Source organism: Festucalex cinctus, chromosome 6, assembly GCF_051991245.1.
Source record: "Festucalex cinctus isolate MCC-2025b chromosome 6, RoL_Fcin_1.0, whole genome shotgun sequence".
NCBI lineage: Eukaryota > Metazoa > Chordata > Actinopteri > Syngnathiformes > Syngnathidae > Festucalex > Festucalex cinctus.
Genome location: NC_135416.1, coordinates 18,797,196 through 18,817,218, shown reverse-complemented (window position 1 = coordinate 18,817,218; position 20,023 = coordinate 18,797,196). Strand labels below are relative to the sequence as shown.

The 20,023-nt window shown below is 37.9% G+C and overlaps 1 protein-coding gene across 3 annotated transcripts; it reads left to right on the top strand.

Moving 5' to 3' along the window:
* The first annotated feature begins 951 nt into the window (after positions 1–951).
* tmc6b (transmembrane channel-like 6b) lies at positions 952–19,115 on the top strand. 3 transcript variants are annotated; one of them, XM_077525025.1, is made up of 21 exons: positions 952–1,054; positions 5,983–6,152; positions 7,002–7,132; positions 8,140–8,301; positions 10,160–10,315; positions 10,556–10,664; positions 10,752–10,836; positions 11,487–11,744; positions 11,948–12,162; positions 13,207–13,351; positions 14,148–14,303; positions 14,447–14,625; positions 14,738–14,828; positions 14,923–15,020; positions 17,067–17,162; positions 17,250–17,325; positions 17,400–17,533; positions 17,664–17,840; positions 17,950–18,028; positions 18,114–18,200; positions 18,554–19,115. In XM_077525025.1, the coding sequence occupies exons 2-21, from the start codon at positions 6,097–6,099 to the stop codon at positions 18,566–18,568; spliced, it is 2,505 nt and encodes an 834-aa protein (XP_077381151.1). In that variant the 5' UTR covers positions 952–1,054; positions 5,983–6,096; the 3' UTR covers positions 18,569–19,115. The 3 variants fall into 3 exon arrangements, with proteins under 3 accessions (XP_077381151.1, XP_077381153.1, XP_077381152.1); XM_077525027.1 differs by lacking the exon at positions 952–1,054 and adding an exon at positions 4,264–4,410; XM_077525026.1 differs by lacking the exon at positions 952–1,054 and adding an exon at positions 4,404–4,548.
* Positions 19,116–20,023: the final 908 nt, after the last annotated feature.

Here is a 20,023-nt window from a genome sequence, read left to right as displayed (position 1 = left end):
ACAATCCTCACAAATAAAATTACAACAAAGTCCAATGCTTTTCAATGAGCGGACATGACAACAACTTTGCTCAAATTACCTTTAATAATGTTAGTATTACATGTTATATTGCTGTTATTTTTTAATAATTAATTATATTCATTTATGTGAGACAATCTTCTTAATGATTTCCCACAATAATTAGGAAACAATCAATATGCATCACTTTCTGTAAATCTCTGCCATGTAAAACAGGCACCCGAGGGCACCTGTTGCCCGCAGACATCATGTTTTTGACCCCTCGTGTGAGTACTTTTGTGGACCGGTGCGTGCGCTGAAATCAAAATTTACTAGAACCAATCTGAATCTTGTTGAGAAAATGACTCAAAGTCCAAGGCTCTAAAGTTGCAGTTTTAAATTTTGCAATTATTATTATTATTATTATTATTATTATTATTATTATTATTATTATTATTATTATTATTATTATTACAACTTTATTTGACAAACGCAACTTACAAAACAAACTGAATCACATTTTTATAAAGTGAACATAACGCTCGGGATTAAAAAATAATATACAAAATGTATTTATACAAAGCAATGGATAAATGCATTTAACACAAGCAGAAATAGTTTCTGCAAACAATGCCTACTTGAAAAAACATAACGTTTGAATCGCTAACGGGGGGAGGAAAAAAAAAAAAAACATGGACATTTTGTCAATTGTTTCCAAACACCGGTAAAGCAACTGGTACGAATCAGGCGGAACCACTGCGAGAAATGCCCGGGGAAACCGATATATTACATGCTTATAAATCAATCTGACATGTTGCTAAATGCATGATTTCAGTGTTGGTCCGAGTAAAAACTGTCATAAACAAGTTAAATTACGTGTCGAACTCAACACAGCTTTGCGTTTTTGACATTATGTATAATGTCTAAAAATCAAACACCCTTTGAAGGATGATGGTTTCCCCCGTGCGGTCTCGTTTGGGGTGCTGAGTGCTGACTGTTGTGACTACTGACTGGTAAAGTGAGACTCGTATCGGCATATTGTGAAGTTTCTGAGCTGGTGAGTGAATACGGATTTCTTTGGTTGGATATTATATCCTTTCTCAGTCAGTCAGATTAATAAAATTTAGATGCTCTCTGACTTCACATCGAAAGTTTTTACATCTTAAATTGATCATTTGACGAACAGCCCGGGGCAATTTTGACCAACTTTACATGTGATAACTTTGCAAGAAAGTCATATATTTCTCTCTCTATTGTCATCCAGAGAAGTAAGGTTTGCCAACAGAAAAAAAGGCAGACGTTTGAAACAAAAGCGAACCGGGTGAATCAGTGTTTGTTTTCTCTTGAACAATGGCAGGATGGTTTGTTGTTGAAAGTTCCACGTTCCTAGATGGATGCATTGTGCTTGAACACGCCATGGAGGCTTTTCGGTTCAGACGGAGCCAGGATTTTGTAATTTTATCCCCTGTGGTCAGGATAAATGCGGGCAGACCCAATTAAAGACTGGAGTTGACGCAAATTCCCCTTTTCAATCTTCATAATGTTATTTTGCGTCCGTATTTTTTTTTTTAAACATGCATTTGTTTTGCTAAGATATGCACGAAATTATGTACTAATAGTGCCGTGTTTTGCTTGTGCTCAACTGTTTTCACTGCAGTTGCTTGAAAGCCGGAAAGACTAATTCATGCCCTTTGGTCCTTTTGGGATTGTTCCATCCCATTCATTAAGTTCGGCATTTATTTACTATGACAGATGTGACATACAGTAGGCTACTCATTGGCTTTTCCTGTTGTGATTTAATCAGACTGTATGCACAATTGAACACATGGCCATCTATCTATGTCTGTATTTTAAACTTGCGTGATCCAGACTATTTGTTTTGGCAGTGGTGCAGCTTCCACCCCCAACAGGCTTTGTTTAGTGGCTATGTCACCCCCACAGCATTCTGCCACAGCTGTACTGTCCATGAGAACAAAATAAGCAATTTAGTCAGTGCGCCTTTTTCCCACAAGTTCAGAAGACAACATTAACGAAGACATATAGTATTATGTATTTCTCTTCTTTTAAACATAGACAACTACAGCAGTCGTTTTGGGCAAGGGGGTCGGTTAATTAAGTCAGTATCTAAGAAAAGAAAATGAAACACTGTTTACCCAATTGTTTACCCAATAGGCGTTATTTACCAAGATGACAGCGCTAGGGTGCTTTACGTCTAGGCAAGAGGCAACTTGTTCTTTAACAACCCAGTCTGAAAAGGAAAGAAAGCCCCCTAACTGCAGACATTTCATCAACAAGCCACAGAATTACACTTGTCAATTAGTGTGCTGATCTGTTTAGCTGCCAATTCATGGGCTGTGAAAACTGTGGAGGCAGCTATACAAAATTCTTAATAATTAATCGTCATTTAAAAAGTGAATCATTGAAAATTCACAAAATTATGAAATCGAGTTTATGTTAAAACTGATTTAGAATCAGTGTATATATTGTCTGAACATTTTGCACAGGAATTATTTTTGAATAAATGAAACCTTGAAATAAATGTTTGCTGGGTTTATTAGATTAAAATCGTAATCCTCCTGAATGACAGAAAAAAAAAAAAGAGATTTATTTTTTGGTCCTATCGCCCAGCTCTATAACCTTGTGAACGTTCTAGAGCAGGGGTCTCCAAGTTCGGTCCTCGAGAGCCCCTATCCAGCCTGTTTTCCATGTTTCTCTCCACTAACACATCTGATCGGGATCGTTATCAGGCTTCTGCAAAGCTTGCTGATTAGCTGATCATTAGATTCAGCTGTGCTGAAGGACGGAGACATGAAAAACAGGCTGGATAGGGGCTCTCGAGGACCGAACTTGGAGACCCCTGTTCTAGAGTGTCCCTTAATTTTTACTCCGCTGAGAAAAGGGATTTGAATCCTGGTCAAATGGAATGTTCATACCATTAAGTCACTCAGTTTGTGTTGGAAGCTATTCATTGTGCACACTGATTTGCTTTTTTTGGTGACATCATATCAACAAAAGAGAGTGACCAGCAAAACTTTATCTTAAACATTCAGTCACACTGAAAACATTTATTTTTTTAAAAGGCTTGGCAGGGCTACAAACAATTCCCTCCAGATATAACTTTTGTTTTATTAAACTGATAATACTGATTAGAATCCCTCAAGGAGAATGCTGCCCTAGGAAGAGTACCGGCCATACGCTCCTTCTGTTATCTGACTGTGATGCTTTTATAGTTCGATAATACTGTAACATGTTGGTATGAAAGGAGGTCTTAGAAAGAATTTGTTCTTTATTTTGGACAGAGGCAACTATTAGTCTTTGTGTTTGTGACATTCAAGCCAAGTTTGAATCCATTAAGGAAACGATGAATATAAGGTACATCTATTTAAGCTTCAGTAGTTTCATGTGCAGTGGTGTTGTGATTGGTTCGCCTGTAGTCAGCTGGAATATACACAAACCCTGAATAGGATGCGCGGTGGACAAATGGATGTCAACACTGCACATGCTTAGTATGAGTGTATGGATGAGGAGACGGAAAAAAAAACACCCATTCAACAACATTTACACGGGAGCACAATTCATTCCATTCTGTTAGTCCGACGAGATTTCTAAACAGTTCTACTCACAGGAATTATTCAAATAGAAAGTAAACTGTTAATGAGTCACACTGCCTTCATAAAACCTTTTATTAATAGTCTGGGCAATTTCACATTTTGACATTTGTAACTGTCATATGAGGAATTTGAAAACGAGTGTTAATTGCGAGTGTGAACTGTTGTTTGCCTATATGTGCCCTGCATTTGGCTGGCGACCAGTTCAGGGTGTCCCCCGCCTGCCACCGGAAGGCAACTCCAGCACACCCGCGACCCTAGTGAGGAGAAAGCAGTTCAGGAAACGGATGGATGGAGTTAAGTCTTTAATCTTGCTGAACTGCACTGTAGTATGCAGAGATAACACAAGACTTGCTTGTCAACATCCCATTTGACATGACACATGATGATGATGATAATGATGATGGATGATGATGATTCAAAAGTTTCTACACGAGTTGAGTTGAGCCCTACTTGCTCCCTCGCCCCAAATTATTATTGGTGGTGGTCTCTCTGAGGCATAGTAGTATGCGTGCTTAAAAATCGTTGCATTATTTAGTTCACCACTAGATGGCACTAAATAAAACTGCAGGGAGTAGTTTCTGTTGCTCCCTAGGCTGAATGGTGTATATGCCACGGAAGAGGCGGGACTGTTTTTGCACATCAGTTTGTTTCCGGTTCGGTTTGTGACGTGTGGGCTGCGTCAAAAATACTTGTGCTTCTGACTTTGTGCCCCTCGATTGCGCGTTCGCAACCTCGACCAGATGTGCAAAATCACGTCCCGCCTCTTCCGTGGCATATACCCCATTGTGCCTTACAACAACAGGTTAGCGCTTTGATATCACATAGCCATAGTAGGCTATGCCTAGCACCCGCCTCCATTCTCACCGTGTGATTTTAGAGCATTATTATTCCGTTTTTAAGTACAAGTGGTAAGGGAAAAAAGATGGATTCTTTGGAAAAGGTAATTATTGTGTGGTTTCTGCTACAGAAACAATATGTTAAGCTAGCTTTTAACAAACGGTAGACAAAAGGCCACACTCGCCCCATTGCTAGGTTAAATGCGTCATTTCCGGTGCAGTAGCGCATGAATGTCACCGGTTGACATGAAATGTGAAGGCTAAAATACAAAAAAAAAATACCAAAAGATTTCAAAGGCTTTAAGGACTTTAATTTGTTTTCTGTCTGTGACTGGTGTTGTGTATTTGGTTGTCATGTGTTTGTGCTGTTTGACAAGAAGTAGCGCTGAGTCAAGCTAGCGAGCTCGCCAACCCCACCAGCCAACTGGTTACATACCATATTCCTATAGACAAAGATTTATATGTTGGTTAAAACTAGGGATAGGCGCGTACCGATACCAGGTATCGGTTTCGGGCCGATACCAGCCTTTTTCCAAGTACTCGAGTACTCGTGACGCAGACGAGTACAAACGACCGATGGCAGAGGGGCAAGACGTTAAGTGACTCCTTGCCTGTAACTGGCGCTAGCTTGCAGCAGTTTTTCACCAAAACTTCACCGGTTTGGAAATACTTCAAAATTGTGAATCTTTAACTAAAAGAGCATTTTTGTGTTTTATTTTGAGCGTTAAGACTATTGAAGAGTGACTGTGCTTTTTTGTGTGTGTGTGTGTGTGTCAAAAGTAAAGGAAATATATTTGTTTAAAAATATCTTTTAGTGATTTTTTTATTTGTCAAAATGTACTACTGGTATCTGCAGTTGGTATCGGTGAGTACTGAGGGTCTGAGTATCGCTATCGGTATGAAAAAAACTGGTATCGAACATCCCTAGTTAAAACTGGTCACTTTTTCTTCTAGTTAATACTGTCATTGTTTTTCATCTATTAATGTCTTACATTACATTAGTGAGTAATTTAATTTTTTACTTGCTTGTCAACAAATTATAAGAAAATTAGATGTTTGAGGTTGGGTGCATTTAATCACTCGAAATTGTGAATGCATTTGTGTCATGACTGCATCCACCCACACATACACACAATTCTGACAATACATCATTCTTTGTTCATTTATAAATATTCATGTTCTAAGGGACTTGGTGACATCTGACTCAATTCTCATTACATGCAGTGCTTCACAAAGGAGCTTTAGTGACTCAGACACGGTGACCTAACCTTTTATGACAATTTGGATTAAATGGAAAGATCCACAACCATGGAACATTTTTAAAAGAGGCATAATAGGGTTTTATATGGTCATAATATTACTTTTTAACCTTATTAATAAACTACTAATAATTGGACAAAATCTCAATGATCATACGTTAAATAGAATGCACCAGACAAGTCACAACTCGTGTGTTCAGATTCCAATGTAGTGTGCTGGCTTTTCCTTCTTTTACCTGTCGTGTTCTCATGGTCCCGCCTCCTTATTTGTGTCTCCAGTCCTCCCCTTTCAGCAGGTAGTGGCGTCAGCTCCATGGTGAGAGTGGAGCGCATTATGAGTTGGTAAGGGTGTGAACCCCGCAGCAAGGACTCAACACACAGCAGGAGTGAAGAATGGCTCGGAATGTGAACTTTGACCAGGGTCACCCCCTCATTGAAGCTGGACTAGAGTGAGTGTGGAAATTCTTTCATATAGTGTAGTCTTGTACTTTTTTCCTTTGGATTGTTTCAAGCTGCCCTGTTTTTGCTGAGCGCAGTCAGTGGGCGGAGACTTGGAGAGTTAGAAACACAGGTGATTGGATTGTTTTGCTCTTGGATATAGTGCTTGTTTGTACAAGGCTAGATAGTAATCCAGAGGCTTTGTTTGCTTGTTTGAACCCTCCCTAGTTCCACAAAGGGCCTCAAGTTTGTTCACGAGTTTCCCCATTCTGAGACCTTATTGTTACTTTGCCTGATGAACAGGGAGCTACACTGTAATTACTGTCACACAACCATGTAGGTAGATTTTGACCACCCAGCTGCATTTCTACATGTTTTTTCATTATTTGTAAGCGTTGAAATGAAGGTAAGATGGATAAAGTGAGAAACAAAAATACTTAAGAGTGAAAATGCTCTCCGATTATAAAGTTAAAAAAAAATGCATATTGCATAGTAGAGTGATTTTTTATTTATTTTTTGTCATGTTGGCTCCAAGTCCACATTTTATTGACTTTGTATATTGTCTCCATGACTGTGCCCTAACAGTACAGATGTGAGCTGCTTCTGTGGTGTTTGTTTTACACAAGCGGTGTTGTCGGCTAAGACTTACTGTACATCAAGATATCACAGAGCATCTATTTTAAAGTTTGATCCACTGGGTGTACTGGTGACCAAGATAGCCTGTTATCATCGATTATGTTTCCTAGGGCCTCAATTTCTCTCAGTGTGGCGTTTGTATTGAAGCGGGACTTAATTCACGCATACATCTTTGTACTTATAGTGCCGTTTCCTGTTTTTGTGCATGTGCGTCATGGTTTCAGGAGCCCAGCAGATGAGGAAGGTGTTCATGACTCATTTCACCAGCTAATAGCAGAGCAGCTTCACAACGGAGACCTGGGCGAAGCCTTCGAGCTACAGCAACTACAGACAGAACTGGAAGAGGAGAGCCAAGGTATGCCAAAATTCATTAGGGATGTAACGATAAGGGCAATATCATGATATCGTGATATTAAAACTGCCGCAATATCGTCGTCGCCATGTTCACAATATTTAAAAGGAACACATCTGTTAAAAAAAGTCAGGTTGATTTACATTTGTGCAGTTTTAGCAACCTCTAGTGGCTAGTTTATTAGTGCAATTTAATTTTCATTAGGGATGTTTTGACCTTCTATGTTTAAAATCTATGCTAATTGTCAGATAAATGGAAACCTACTTTTTATTTTTATTTTTATTTTTTTTTACAATATTGTGATCTTTTTTAAATATCGCAAACCCCCTCACAATATCGTGATAATTATCGTACCGTGGCCTTCATATCGTGATAATATCGTATCTTGATGTTTGGATATCGTTACATCCCTAAAATTCATATCACATTTGGAGTTTGTTGAAGACTATCACCAATTCCAACATATATTTTTCACATTATAAGTAAAATTTTCACAAATACCAACTAATAAAAAATACACACAAGTAGCTCCCCAAGTACATTATACATTATTTAGAATTCATGACTATTCTAAATAATGTATATGATTGATGCGTTATAGTAATGGGTCGATGGGGACGGGTCTCGAATAAGCTTCGGCTTCTACCCGTCAGCCCTTCTTTCGGATGTCAATGTTGCAAATGATGTGATGTGATTGATGTAAACTGTAATGTGTCCGAAAGGAAAAAATGAATAAACTAAACTAAACTAAGTACCACCATAATCATCAACATTGAAATACAGTAACATAGTTGACATAATTATTGATCAAAAATGAGTAATTTCGTAAGTAAAAGTGTTCATCAAAAAATACGGTATATAATTTATTATTGTATGCCATTGTAACATTATGCACAGTTTGAACATTAAAACTTAAGATTTTGTTTACAGTATGACCATGGCGGGTGTCTGTTTTCTACCACTTAAAACTGCAGTGACTATTACTTAGGATATTTGTTTGAATTCCTTAGACTATGTGGCCCACCTGTCCAGCCGAGAGCGCAGTGAGCGGGGGGATCATAGAAGACTGGTGGGAACGCGGGATGATGACACCGAACCTGACTCTTCCACTGGCGAACGTTGGTCTTCAGCCACCTTGAAGATCCTGTCTTCCATGCCCAGTCGCACTATCGGTTGGTCTTACCAAGCCTGTAGGAAGCATGCTCGTTAGCCGTTTTTAGCCATCTTGTGTGTGCATGTTGACATTTTGGCAGATGATCCCTTTCACACAACACAATTGAATATTCGCTCGTCAGTCATGGAAACTCCATCGGTCTTATTTACTCGTTACTTATTTACTTGTTACTTATTTACTTTGCGTGCGCAAAAAATCTTAATTGTGCTCATAAACTGACATGGAAGCTTATCAACTATTGTGTCGTTAGTAAATCAGGCCGTATGTAATAATAATAATAATAATACATTATATTACATTACATTATATGTCTTTCTTGGCACTCAATGACTCACTGTACAGCATGTTGAGAGAGGACTTAAAAAAAATGTGTTTGGTGTTGTCCTATAAATGTGAGCTGACGTGCTGTACCAGACACGCAACCTGTTTTCTACAGATGAGCAGTTTCATGAGGAAGCAGACTGCGTGTTATTTTCCTGTCAGCATCTTCAGCAGGTCAGGTGGTTCAACATGTACAGTGTCATGTGGCAGACACTTGAATTATTTTGAATTCATCTTAAAAATAATGTCTGCTGGCTGGAGTTTTAACATTGAAACCACATGAAATATTTAAGTCTGTAGTATTTACTATTTAGTAGGGCTGCACGATATTGGAAAAAACTGACGTTGCGATCTTTTTTTGGGGGGCGGGGTGGGTCTGCGATATATTGCGATATTAAAAATGGAAGAATTTTCACCAGAGGACTTGAATAGCTGTTGGGGAAGAATTTGTTTAACTCACCATGACACCATTGTATTCATATAATATCAAATGTGCATTGCATTTGGTCTCCATTGTAATGAATTTTTTTTTTTTTTTTTTTTCAAATCAAATTTATGTGTTAGGAATGTGACAAATACAAAAAAAAATGAGTGTACTGTACTCAAGTCTCCATGGCATGAGTAATCAATAGAAAAAAGTCATTTTGGAGGTGAACTACTCCTTTAATGTTTTATTCCAATACAAAAACTCTTACCACGAATATTTGTCTGATTTCTAATTCAATTATTATCATCATTAGTATTATAATAGATTGAAATTGTCAAAGAACAAGTTACTTTTTAGGTGCTAAGTCTTATCTTAAATGTAATAAGATTTGTTTGGACCATAAATTAAGCATTTTAACTATTATTATTATTATTATTATTATCATCATCAGCATCATTATTATCTTACCAACTGCAAGATGCAGCGTGGTCAAGTCGTCTAAGGCAGCTGCCCTCACCATGTTTGCAGCATTGTCTGTCTGATGGCATTTCATACCGCTTATCGAGCATGTGGATCTTTTTTTTTTTTTTTTTAACCCCTCTTTAGTCACGGTGTTGAATGAATGGCACCATGTCTTTCGCCAGGTAAAAAGTCTGTGATTTGTCGGAGCTGTTTGGACGGTGTTGCGGCAACAACGGCGAGGCACTGTTGGCAGAGGATGTTTTTTTTTTTTTCTTCTTCTTCTGTATCTTCTTTTTTATAGCCGAAATACAGAGCAGACAGCTGTGAGAGTGGAAGGGGCCGGTGACAAAAATAAATAAATAAATAAATAAAAATGTGGCTATCGCACATGCCCACATCACAATTGTGATGTTCAAACGGTAAATCGTGCAGTCCTATTATTTAGCATGGTTAAAATGGAATTAGCCTTATTATTTTTGTAACACAAAATGGCTACCCTACTGTGTAAATTCCACATACCCCGACATGAATCCTGAAGCCAGTTTTACGGAGTTCAGCTATGTAATTTAATGTTGTGTAGCATGTTAGGAGACTGGGTTCTAAATGAAGCTAACTGTTTTCTGAACTGGTTCTTGTGTCTTTTCAGGTCGCAGCAGAGGCGCCATCATCTCTCAGTACTACAACAGGACCATGCAGCTTCGGAGGCGCAAGCAGAGCAGACCTTCCATCCAAGACTTCTCACGCTCGGCTAGACCGAGCATACTAGGTTACGGCATCGAGACAGACAGTATTGATGCAGAGGGTGAGAAGAATGAACCACTGTTAAAGCAGGCACATCAATCCAAACAAATGTATCAATGTAATAATAATTTTAAAAAAAAAACTCTCTTGGATAAGTGTTAATCAAACTCTATGATCTTATTTGTAATAGATTACATTAGGGAATTGCATCATACAATATAGAGGTTTTTCTAACAGCTATTGCCTGTTGTCTCGTATACGTTAATCTAGTTTTTATTTACACAAAGCATTTGTGTTTTAGTCAATAAAAGGGATCGTCTGGTGAATAACTTGCAGAACCTGTCGGTAAGCGACAGAATCAGGATGCTGCGGGCTATGCCTCTCAGTGTAGCAGAAAAGAGTGAACTCAGGTACAGTAGTGTTTGATCACATTTTGGATGGATGGAAGGCTTCTACTGTATCCTGAATATTGTGTCTGCATCTTTGCTTGTGTGCAGAAGGTTAGCTTTGCAAAAGGAGAGACGCACTCTGTCTGGCAAACAGATCCCCTGCTGCAGTCGACTCAAATATTACATCATTATTGTGAGTTAGTCACCTACAATTTCCCCATTTTCTGAACTGTGTAAAAGAAAAAAAAAGTAATATTTACTTGAAAAAAAACTAGTAAAGTTTTTTCACTCATAAATTCGAAGTACATTTTACAAGGTGAGTTTTGAGTACAGTTTACCAGTTTATTAAAACGAACGAACACATGACCTTCAACTTGGTAGATAGCTACTCTACCACCTGAGCCATGCCACTCTTGCTGTTTGCCAGTTGCCTCTATACTGCATTGCTGGTGAGTCCAAAATAAGACCGAAAACTGGTTTTGGATGTACAAGGATTCCCGCCTGACACTGTTAATATACTACCACACAACAAGAGCGGCATGACTCAGGTGGTAGAGTGGCTGTCTCCCAACCTGGAGGTTGTGGGTTCGTTCCTCAACCAAATTTTTTATTTTTTTTTTTAAATAAATTGGTAATATCTACTCAAAACTCTCCTTGTAAAATTTATTTAAAATTTGAGTGAAAAACTTTACTATTTAAAATATTACAATACTCCTTATTTTGTAGTTATTTACTCTAGTTGCTTGTTTATATCCACAGTAACCCCTATTGTGAATCAATTTAGTAATCACCATTCAGTGTATCATTTTCTACAGTAACAGTAAACCACATTCTTGCTCTCAGGCTGCAAGACAAAGTTGGTACAGTTGGCTGTCGTTCGTGCACTCCCTGCAGCTGTGGCAAGTGGCACTCAAGCGAGTGAGCGGCCGTTTCGGCAGCGGGGTCCTGTCCTACTTCCTGTTTCTCAAGACCCTGCTCTTCTTCAACCTCTTCCTCTTTTTGATGACCGGTGTATTTGTAGTGCTTCCTCAGGCAGTGCACCCTCCACCTCCGTCTAATGGCGCACACTCATTCACTGGACTGGAGCTTTTTACTGGAGCGGTAAGTTGTGTTTTTTCATGGTATTCTACATGTCACAAATGTCATTAGGTCTTTTTCGAAAATTATTTAAAACGGTGCTTCTCAACCACTGTGACAAAGTACTTAAAATAACAAGCTTAGCTTAGTTTTAAATAACGTGATGGATTCCGTTTTCCTGTAATATTTTCAGACGGCTAGCAACTGTCCGTCTGTTTATGTTTCAGGGGTATTTCTCGGATTCAGTGATGTACTATGGCTACTACTGTAACTACACGCTGCATACGAGCTGCAGGAATGAAAGTGGGGGGCAATATATTGCCGTGTCCAATGGAACCAATCTGGACTGCACGTTGAAGCATCTGCCTTACAAGATGCCACTTGCCTATTTCTTTACTATAGGCATGGCCTTTTTTATCACATGTATCATCCTTGTGTACAGGTATGCATTTGTTATCGAGAAATGTGGACTGTAAACTAGGGATGCAACGATAATAATATTGTGATATCGCGATATTAAAACTGCCACAATATTGTCGTCGTCATGTTCACGATATTTAAGTGCTACACATCTGTTAAAAAAAAAAAGTCAGGTTAATTTCCATTTGTGCAGTTATAGCACCCTCTGGTGGCTAATTTTTTTTAGTGCAGTTTAATTTTCATTAGGTATGTTTTGGCCCTTCAATGTTTAAAATACACTAATTGTCAGATGAAGGGGATTGTAAAATGCTTTGAAACGAGTCAATACGTGGAGGAACTCAATGTCAGCTTGCATTAGCGAGTAAGTGCCTCAATGTTAAGTGTTATTAGAAATTGTAAGTAGTTTATATGTATTGCTGTTATGTACAAAAGCACAATATTGTGCTTTTTTTAGTAGAGCTCTTTTTTTTTTTTTTTTTTAACAATATTGTGACCTTTTTAAATATCGCCAACCTCCCCATAATATCATGATAATTATCGTATCGTGAGCTTCATATCGGGATATCTGTCGTGATATTTGGATATTGTTATATCCCGACTGTAAACTCATCCTATGAAAACACAATGCTCCTTTAAAGGGGAAGTCAGCATTTGTTAATTAATACTGAATTTGTGGAAGCAGCAAAATACACCCATTATTATTCATTTGAGATGGCGGCCATTTTGCCACTTGCTGTTGACTGAAAATGACATCACAGTTGCTCAGGGCTCAGGTAACGAAAACAGGTGAGCTGTGATTGGTCATTACCTGAGTCCTGAACAACTGTGATGTCATTTTCAGTCGACAGCAAGTGACAAAATGGCCGCTGCCGCAGATGAATAAAAGTGGGTTGATTTTGCTGATTTATTCACATTCCACAAAAGCAATATTAATCTTTTAAACTAGCGAGACTGCATCAAACATATTGCAAAGAACATTTTTAGATTAACTTCACCTTTAACTGAATGATCTACAGTACTGTACCTGTACATTATCTGATACATAATTTATGTTATCTTCCACCAGCATGTCAAAGTCATTTGGTCGAAGCTTCCGAATTGACAAATCTTATAGCATGCTTGCCATGAAAGCCTTCTGCTCCTGGGACTTCAAGGTCATCAAAAAGTCTTCCGTTAAACTCATGTCCGGGAATATCTGCACCCAGCTTAAGGTACAAAGACAAATAACCTTATGTACTGTATTTACACTTGGAGTACCCATGTTTCCACTATACAGTAGATTTGAGCTCACCCACTATGTACGAAGACAATTCAACAAACACTTTAGAACATTTCGTCGTCTTCCAGCTTTTCCATGCTTTTTGGCAAGCTTTTCTCGGGACATAAAACTGCAATAATATGGTACAGATCTGCCAGTTTGGTACCTTTCACAATTGACATTGGAAAAACAAACAAAAAAAGCATATTGTATCAAACAGAAATTACCTTCAGCTACTTGGTGTGGTACTATAATTAGTAGGGGTGTGAATTGCCTAGTACCTGACGATTCGATTCGTATCACGATTCACAGGTCACGATTCGATTCGATACCGATTAATCCCGATACGAATTTATAAGTCGATTGTTGCTATTTTTTTTTCATTCAAATTTAGAAAATACTAATCAGTAAGCTTGTAGAGTGTAAGATTTATATGAAAATGTATTATTTATTTATCTGAAATTTCAGTCTTATAGAGGTTGTAATTTGTTTCATGTTTGAACAGCATTGAAATAAAATATTACGGCTTAATGTTCCGTTCATATAACATTCTTCCATGCTTAAGGTGTGAATCCTAAAAAAAATAAAATAAAAAAAAAATCGATTTTGCCGATTATTGAATCGATTCGAGAATCGCGCGATGTAGTATCGCGATATATCGCCGAATCGATTTTTTTTTAACACCCCTAATAATTAGTATAGAAGAAAATGATGCAAACCATTTTCTCACGTCATCTGTCAATTTGCAGGAGCTGCTAGCAGAGGTGAATCATAAACATTCCCAAAAAACTTTGCGCCAGAAGCTGTGGAGAGTGGCGGTCCACTTTCTGGCGTGGGCTATCTGTATAGGGAGCACCACCGCCTGCGTGCTCTCCATCTACTTCTTCTCTGAATATATGCACCGGGTATGACATTACTTTGATACGCTCTCTGACACAGTGCAGCAGTCATATATTATGCTGGTGATTTTGTCATTTTAGTGTAAAAAAACAACAACATATTTGATGTCACAAAGAACTGTAATATTGCACTCCATTTGTCTCACTAGAACCTCCAGCAAAGTTCTGGAAGTATGACCAATAATCCGTTGCTGAACGAGGCCAGCCTGCTGGTGCTCCCTGTGGTGGTGTCGTGTATAAACCTGCTGCTGCCTATTATGTTCAACCTTGCGTCATGGATGGAAAACTATGAGTCACCTTCCGTCCGCACATACGTTGCCATCAGCAGGTACGACCACCAGAGTAATTGCACGTGCGCACATACTATCAGACGATTGTGAAAAAGGGAACGAAAAGTGATGAGATGTACAGTAGTTAGTACCAGCATGTCTGTTTTCTAGAAACTTGATGTTAAAAATGAGTGTGCTTGGAGTACTCTGCTACCATTGGCTGGGTCGGGTGGCTGCTGAGCCAAGCAGTATTGGCCTGAAGGTAACATAGCGTCATGATGATAAGAAATCATTTTGGTGTTTTAATTGCGTTTGGTTTGTTTATGTGGATGGGTGATGCTTTCTTTCATCCGCAGTGCTGGGAGAGTTTTGTTGGCCAAGAACTTTATCGCTTCCTGTTAATGGATTTCATCTTCACTCTACTGGACACCTTGTTTGGAGAGTTTCTTTGGAGGTGGGTCATTCAGAATGAGGTCTTTTGTCATCTTTTGATCACTGTATTGGTTAATTAGAGCAACGATGTGTGACGAGATTGTGTTTTGATTAGTATGTGCTGGTTAGGGATTTAGTCTTAGGTAATAAGGGAGTTACATGTCTCACGAGGGTCAGTGACTGACAACATGGAGCAAATGGTGGCCTAGTGGTGGAAAAATGCTTTCTGTTTGTCTGTTTGCGTCACTTAGCTCACCCTGTTTCTCTACAGGACTGGAGTGTAATGCCAGTAGTGTTAATTTTGTCAATGACAACTAAGCAAAAATAATTTCGTCACAGCACATTTTTCACTGACGAAAACTAGACTAGACTAAAACCCTCTTTAATAAACTATAATTGGGACTAAATCAGTATGCATTTTCGTCGACGAATGAAGACGAGACGAAAATGTACTTCACTTAATAAAAACTGGACTAAAATCTATGGACATTTTAGTTCATGGACAAAAACTAGACAAATTTATATGATTTTGTAAAAAACAAAACAAAAAACACGCTATAACATTCCAACAATAATATTAGTCCGACCACTAACAATATTAGCAATATAATATTAATCCGACCACTAATAATATTAATCCGACACGTGTTGATATACTGTAGTTGTGTGTGAAGTTGTTTTTCACAAAAATAGATTTGAGAAAATTGTATTGTTATAGTTTTAGATCTGAAATGTTCAACATAATCTGCTGACAGAAAATATACAGGGGTGAAATTATTGTCCTGACTAAATCTAGACTAAAACGTTGACAGTTTTTGTTGACTAAAATTACACGAATAAAATTTTCTTGGACTAAAAGACTAAAATGCTATATTTATAGTTGACTAAAAACGGACTTAATAAAAACGGAATAAGGTTGACTATGATAAAAACTAACAAGTGTGATTGAAACTGGACTAAAACTGAGACTAAATTGAAAAATGCCTGATATAATTAAAACAAATTGCCAGTCAGATGGACAAGTTTACAATTTGTTTGGCATTGATTAGTGTTACTCTTATCAGACCTTTTTTTTAATTGAGTCTGTTTTAGTCCAGTTTCAATCACGCTTGTTAGTTTTTCATAATAGTCAAGCTCATCCCGTTTTTATTTAGTCAGCTTTTAGTCGACTATAAATCTAACATTACAGTCTTTTTAGTACAAGAAAACATTTTATTTGTCTAGTTTTAGTCAACAAAAACTGTCAACGTTTTAGTCAGGACAATCATTTTTTTGTCAGTAGATAATGTTGAACATTCTGGATCTAAAACCATTTCACATAAAATGTTCTCTCATCTTTTTGATGAAAAAACAACTTCACACACAATCATAGTATATCAACAAGTGGCTACTACAGCTCTATGCTATGAACTAGTAAGTTAGCTAGCATTAGTTAGCGGTTAACATTATTCTTGGAACGTTATAGCTTTTGGATTAATGTTTTGTTATAACTACAAAATGTTTATTTATTTATTTATTTATTTACCTACCTACCTACCTTTCACCATGCATCCACCTCCTGTCTGTCCCATGTGTTTGGGCATGTTGTACTCGCTCGAGGGTTTTAGTCTAGTCTAGTTTTCGTCAGTGAAAAATATGTGTTGATGAAAATATTGTTGCTTAGATTTCGTGAACAAAATTAACATCTGGCTCTATGGAGTGCCATTTGAGAAGAATCTTGAAAAGCCACAGTTGTCACCAGTAGTTAACTTGCACTCAAACATGGATGCCATAAAATCATTAAAAAGTGTTGCTTGACATGACATGATTTACTGCAGGTGGTAGTTTCTTTGCCAATATGAAAAAGTTTCATTTCACTCACTGGACTTATACTAGATCAATATTCAGAACAGAAGTCATCTAAACTGCAGATTCCACGGCCAGGAGACAAATGTCTCCTGGACAAAAAGTTTAAAGGTCAAGATGTGACAAAGACCAACTGATACTGATGACATGGATCACTGATATCACATGCATCAAGTGTTTCCTTTCTCACGTCACTTTCTCAATGTTCCTCTCTGGTCTCCAGGTTGTTTTCAGAGAAGGTTCTGAAGAAGAAGAGGAAACCAGTGTTTGATATTGCCAAGAATGTCCTTGACCTCATCTATGGGCAAACGCTGGCCTGGTAGTTATGAGCTCCTCTGTTTCTGATGTATAAACCTCACTGTTGACTCACTGATTGATTACTACATTTGAACATTGTGTTATTCAGGCTGGGTGTTCTCTTCACTCCTCTGCTGCCTGCCGTGCAGATACTGAAGCTCCTGCTGCTTTTTTACATTAAAAAGGTACTTTATCATTTAAAGAGACTGAATGGGGTCTGTAAGCTTAATATGTGCTGTATGCAAATTCCTCCCCTTAGAGCAGTGTGATGATGAACTGCCAAGCCCCCAGTAAGCCATACAGAGTCAGCCAAATGACCACCATCTTCATCACTCTACTCTGCTTCCCTTCCTTCCTCGGAGCCTCTGTGTGTGTCACTTACACCATGTGGAGGTAAATGCACGTTGTGCATAAATTGCGTGAAGTCTCTGTTCATCACTATGTCCAAACAGAGACCATTTCTGACAAAAATACTATTTACCGGTTGCGCCCTTCACATCGTATGCGTTGTCTTTCTGTCCAGCATCACACCCTCTTCATCATGTGGCCCCTTCCGTCAACTCAAAACAATGTTCCAGGCTGGAAAGCGTTGGGTGGAGGACCTAGAAAAGGAAAATCCCAATTTATCAATGTTGGCCAGGGCTCACTCGTATTTGGTGGAGAACCCACTCTTCCTGTTTGTGGGAGCAGGCATCTTCCTGTTAGTACTTAACAATGACAATCTGATATTACTCTACAGACGTCATATGGTTTGTGTATTCTGGAGTGGTATTGTTAATTGGAGACACGATATCTGTTGATCCCATCAGGGTCGTCATCTATTTCCACAGCCAAGTGGTGGATGGTCAAAGGAAGATCATTGGCTTACTCCAGGAGCAGATTGAGAATGTATGTAGTTGTATATAATACTTGCCTCAATGTACTTTGTGACTATTTTCCCTAACATCCTACTTTGTATCTTTCCACTGCTCAGGAAGGAGAAGACAAGAAGTTTCTCATCACTCGCCTGCAGTCCATCCATGAGCAGAAACGAACCCCCAACCGGAGGCTCACAAGCCAGGTGACTAAATCTGGGTTTGCACTGGATAATTTAGTTGCCTACATCAGACTTGTGTACTTTTTTTATGTACTTTTTAAGTGAATATGTCGTTGAATTGGAAATCAAGAAATCCCATTCATATCTGATTAGTATCCACATTTGAAAGATACTGTTTTCAAATATGAGTAGATAAGATGCTCTTTTCATTTCCATATCCAAATTGGACTTCAGAATAAAAAAAATATATATATATATCAAAATTGTGTCAATTGAACAATGCATTGTAAATCCAGGCCAAGATACTTTTCTGAGAGATTACATTTACATTGTAAAAGAATGTCAACAATGCTCACATCCAACTTTTTTTTTTCTAGGATTCTGCCTGCTGAGACACCAACCACTGTACTCAAGCAGACAAGTTTCCTTCAAAGCTGAAGAAAGCCTTTTAACTGGAAAAATCACTCGACAAGGGTAGTGACATTTGAGCAAAATTCAAATGTGTAATGCATTTGTTGAACAGAACTTAGGGGTATTTGATGAGGAAAGGTTCTCTGAGGAAATGGCAGAAGAAACTAAGGTTTCGGCATAGGTAAAATACCTGAACTCCAATGTTAGGAAGTCAAAGTGTAATGGACTGTACAAGTGATTAAGGTAACTGATTTTATCAGTTGGAAAATTGTAGATGCACTTTCATGTCAACTGTGAACTTTTTTCTTTTCTTTTTTTTCTTTTTTTTTAGCTCTTGTTTGAAAAGTTTGCAGAAGTCTTTTTGTTGTTGTTGTTGTTTGTTTTGTTTTGTTTTTTTGTTTTACATTGTGGTATAATTTGGTGCCTGTGCTGCAGGCAATGTGCTGGAAATTGTCTTAACATCTGCTTGTTTTTAGAGTTATAACTCTTTAGTTATACTTGTGAAAATTAAATTATATTTTATACACATTATCGTGTACTTGTAATAAATAACAGGGCACACATGGGACAAACAGTCACACCTACAGACAATTAAAGTCTAGACAATTACAGTCTCCAGTTGAGCTAACATGTATGTTTTTGAAATGTGGGAGGAAATTTAAGGACCCAGAGAAAAGGATGCGAGTACAGGGAGAACTGCTGCAGAATTGTAATGCACATGCACCAACATTCTTTCTGTGGATATTTGTAATAATTTGCACAATTTTCTGCTTCGTCAAAGATGAAGTATTTGAAATGTTGTAGTACACCACAAGAGCTGTTCATTCAATTGGTGGGAAAAATAACTATACCCAGTATATACAGTAAACTTGTAGAACATAAATATGTATACATATACTAACCTTATTATTTTTTTTAAGTTAGGTCAACATATTTGCTTTATTATAGAAAATAGCACCAATTATTGATTTTTATATGGGACTATTGTATTTGAGAGCATCCTGCATTCTACGCAGTGTCCCAAATATTCGGAATGTGTCTGACTCTGTGACTTTAGTTTTTCATTTATTAGTTTGAAATGCAGCAAGGACTCTTTGTTGATGGAAGACATTTTATTACTCCTTTTCTCATATGTTCAGTGGGTTATCAGTTCCGCATGTTTGCTTTACTCATGTTCTGGTAAGGAGCTCTGGAGGCAGCCTGGAGCAAAGATCCCCCTATCCAAACATGGAATAAAACTGGAACATTAAAGTCTCGTTCAATTCATTTTCTTAATAGTGGGTATGAAAGTTCTACGCACCTCCTGTTCAAATGCCAGGTATATGTGGCATAAAAAATTAGATCAAGTTCTTTGGTGAAAATGTAGCCTGCACATGGCCCTACAACAACTTGACTATAGCCACCCTCGTAAAATAATAGCGTTTTTTGTTTTTTTT